We start from the raw sequence: 3,436 nt of genomic DNA on the forward strand, positions 1-3,436 counted from the left end.
CAGAGCTCCTTGGATACTGAAAAAAGATTTGGTAGAACACGGAGCGGTTTGCAGAGGAGGGAGAGAAGGTATGGGGTGAGCTCCGTCCACGATATGGATGCGATGTCGAACAGGACAGTAGGTAGCCGTTCTCTGCGACAGCGTCTACAAGATACCGTTGGGCTGTGTTTTCCCATGAGAACTTACAGCAAACAGTCCAAACCTCTGTTTTCTAACAAAAGGAAGATCCATCTCTCTGAACTAATGCTTGAGAAATGCCCTTTTCCTGCAGGCTCAGATCTAGCTCAGAAGTGGCATCTCATTAAACAACACACAGCGCCCGTGAGCCCTCATTCAACGTTTTTTGACACTTTCGATCCTTCCTTGGTTTCTACAGAAGATGAAGAAGACAGGCTCAGAGAGAGACGTAGACTTAGTATCGAAGAAGGGGTTGATCCCCCTCCCAATGCCCAAATACATACTTTTGAAGCTACAGCACAGGTTAATCCGTTGTATAAACTGGGACCAAAGTTAGCCCCTGGTATGACTGAGCTGACTGGGGACAAAAGCATCACCTCTCCAGGGAACTGTGACTCTGAGGAGGACTCGACAACGCTTTGTCTGCAGTCCCGCCGGCAGAAGCAGCGTCAGGTGTCTGGAGAGAGCCACGGCCATATCAGCAGGCAGGGGGCTTGGAAAGTGCACACTCAGATCGATTACATCCACTGCCTCGTGCCAGACTTACTTCAGATCACAGGGAACCCTTGTTACTGGGGCGTGATGGACCGCTATGAAGCAGAAGCACTTCTAGAGGGTAAACCCGAAGGCACTTTTTTGCTCAGGGATTCTGCGCAGGAGGACTACCTCTTCTCTGTGAGCTTCCGTCGTTACAACCGATCGCTACACGCACGCATTGAGCAGTGGAACCACAACTTTAGTTTCGATGCCCACGATCCCTGCGTGTTTCACTCCTCCACTGTCACGGGGCTTCTGGAACACTACAAAGACCCCAGCTCTTGCATGTTTTTTGAACCCTTACTCACTGTGTCTCTGAACAGGACTTTCCCCTTTAGCCTGCAGTATATCTGCCGGGCAGTGATCTGCAGGTGCACTACGTATGATGGGATTGATGACCTTCCTCTACCCTCAATGTTGCAGGACTTTCTAAAGGAGTATCACTATAAACAAAAAGTCAGGGTGCGATGGCTGGAGCGGGAACCTATAAAAACAAAGTAAATGGAAATCGGAATAAGCTTCTAGAGTATGCTTTTTGTGTGTGTGTGTGTGTGTGTGTGTGTGTTACGGTTTAACTGCAGCGAGCGCACCGACGACGTCTAGCTTTTCTGCAATATCCTATTTAAAGCTGAGTGTTAGTATCCTGTCAGATGCTGCCTGCTGTTAATCAAACTAAGTCGTGATGCCTCTTGGAAACAATAAGCAGACACAATTCTGCACGTTTTTCATTAAGGCCTAATGAAAATATTTTTGCTAATTTCTAAATATTTTGTTTCCCTTTTATAGCTGTAGTAATTGGGTGAAGAAACTATGAGGCATTTTCCATGGGGCATTCGTGTAATGCTAATAAAGAAAGGCTTTATTAGAGGAGCATTTTTGCTAGTATTTCAACTATTTTTTTAAAATGATCTTTCTGAAAACTTTCCACTACTCAAAGTACTAATTTAGCTCACAAACAAGTTTCCAAATACTAGTGAATAATTTTCTTTTAATGAAGAGCAGTTCAGTAGAAGCAGTCCATTAAGAGTTAACGGTACTTTGATGCTAACAGATGAATCACGCTTTTCTCAGTGTATAAGGTTTCCTAATCATGAAGACTTGAATATGCCTGCTCAGTACTGTAATTCTGTTTTAAACGCTAGGAGGTTTAAGTGGCATTGTTAGCAAAAGTAATACTGTCTTGGACAGCTAAAATACCTTCCAGTGTGAATTACTGATTCAGTGGCAGGACACGGAGTTAGACTATTGTCGTGAAACAAAAGGTTGCCTTTTTTTTTTTTTTCTTCCCCCCTCCCTTAAACAGAATTTGGTGGCCTTGACTGTTAGTAACTTACAATGGAAGGTAATAGAGAAGAGGAAAAAAATGTTTAATTATTTTAAAGTAGTCTGATATTTTTATGGAGAAAATTACAAGTGGTTGAATTATTATAATCAGAATACAAAATCTGACATATCTGAAGTAAGGTCAGGTTTCAAAGGTACTATTACACTTTATTTGTAAATATCTTTCCATTTGTGCTTTTAAAAATGTTATAAAGTAATATGCACTGACTATAGGTCCAACAGATGACTTGGAAACAAGATTCTGAGTTCTGTTTGCTTATTTAATTGGAGATGGAACTGAAAAGAGTTCTGTCTTAGGCATTTTTGCACTAAAATTTTGTTGGAATGCCCTAACCCGTGTTTAACGTTTTGTACCGATTATGAGTGCTCCCTAGTTTCTTTACCAGCTGCTACAGTATGTTATTACTTACTTCTCTATGGCAGTGACCTGTGCGAGGTAGGGAACATCTTGGCTGCAAGTACAGTAAACATTATTCTTGTATGCTACACTAACCCTTCTATTGATGTATTTTTCTGCTTGCTGTGCCTTGTTCTGGCTTTTTGTGCTAATAAAGTACAGTATGTTCAGTGTTATACTTGTATATCTGCTCTGTTTTTATATATTCACGTAACTTGTAGCAGTTAACTGACTTTTTAATAGACTTTTCTTAGTGTACTTAGTGTAGGTAATACACGAATACTGTGCAGTTGAATGTTGGTTGGTCAGCAGACAGTATTCACGGTTCTTGTTACATGCTTATCAGAAACCTAACAGTGTACACCATGGAATAATGTTTCCGTAGTCACTGCAAAGCAAGGACTCATCTGCAGGTGTTTTTGTAATGTAAAGGATAAATGTTAAGCAAAAAGTATTCTGAAACATTATTGATCCCCTGTAAAAGCTACTGAAGATATTTTGGCTTGTAATATAGGTGACTGCGGAGCTTAACATTTTGATACTCCCCACTGAGTAAGGAATGATTATTCCTGTAAATTGACAGTACGGCAGTGGCATTTGTTCACTTTTAAATTATTTTAATACATAGATGTATGTGCAAACTGGCCATATGTCCTGTTTTTAACCAAAGAATACTGTCAATTTATGTTGGGGTATTTTTTTAGTAAGAAACTTAAAAGAGTGGAGAGGTGCGATTTCTCTTCTATCCAATATTTATCCCGAGCTATGATAAACCAAAGTATGTGACGACTTCATCTGAACTTAAGTAATGTATATGTTTATGTTGGTAGGGCCTAAAACTTTTACATCAACGGTGTCATCATTTTTCTCGAACTTGCAATGCACCTGAAGGGGAATGATTTAAATAATTTTGTAATGACTGGAACAGCACTACATGGAAGCTCATACTGCAAGGGGTTGATCTGAAGCACCCAGAAAGCA

General features: G+C 40.6%; 1 protein-coding gene across 1 annotated transcript in view; it reads left to right on the forward strand.

Moving 5' to 3' along the window:
* SOCS5 (suppressor of cytokine signaling 5) overlaps positions 1 to 1,885 on the forward strand; it is a 2,298-nt gene extending 413 nt beyond the window's left edge. The window contains 1 exon segment of the mRNA XM_009872346.1: positions 1 to 1,885. This exon segment is cut by the window's left edge and continues 30 nt beyond it. Within this exon segment, the coding sequence (XP_009870648.1) occupies positions 1 to 1,215 (1,215 nt within the window). The 3' untranslated portion in view covers positions 1,216 to 1,885.
* Positions 1,886 to 3,436: the final 1,551 nt, after the last annotated feature.

The sequence above is a fragment of the Apaloderma vittatum genome, unplaced genomic scaffold (assembly GCF_000703405.1).
Source record: "Apaloderma vittatum isolate BGI_N311 unplaced genomic scaffold, ASM70340v1 scaffold40446, whole genome shotgun sequence".
Classification (NCBI taxonomy): Eukaryota; Metazoa; Chordata; class Aves; order Trogoniformes; family Trogonidae; genus Apaloderma; species Apaloderma vittatum.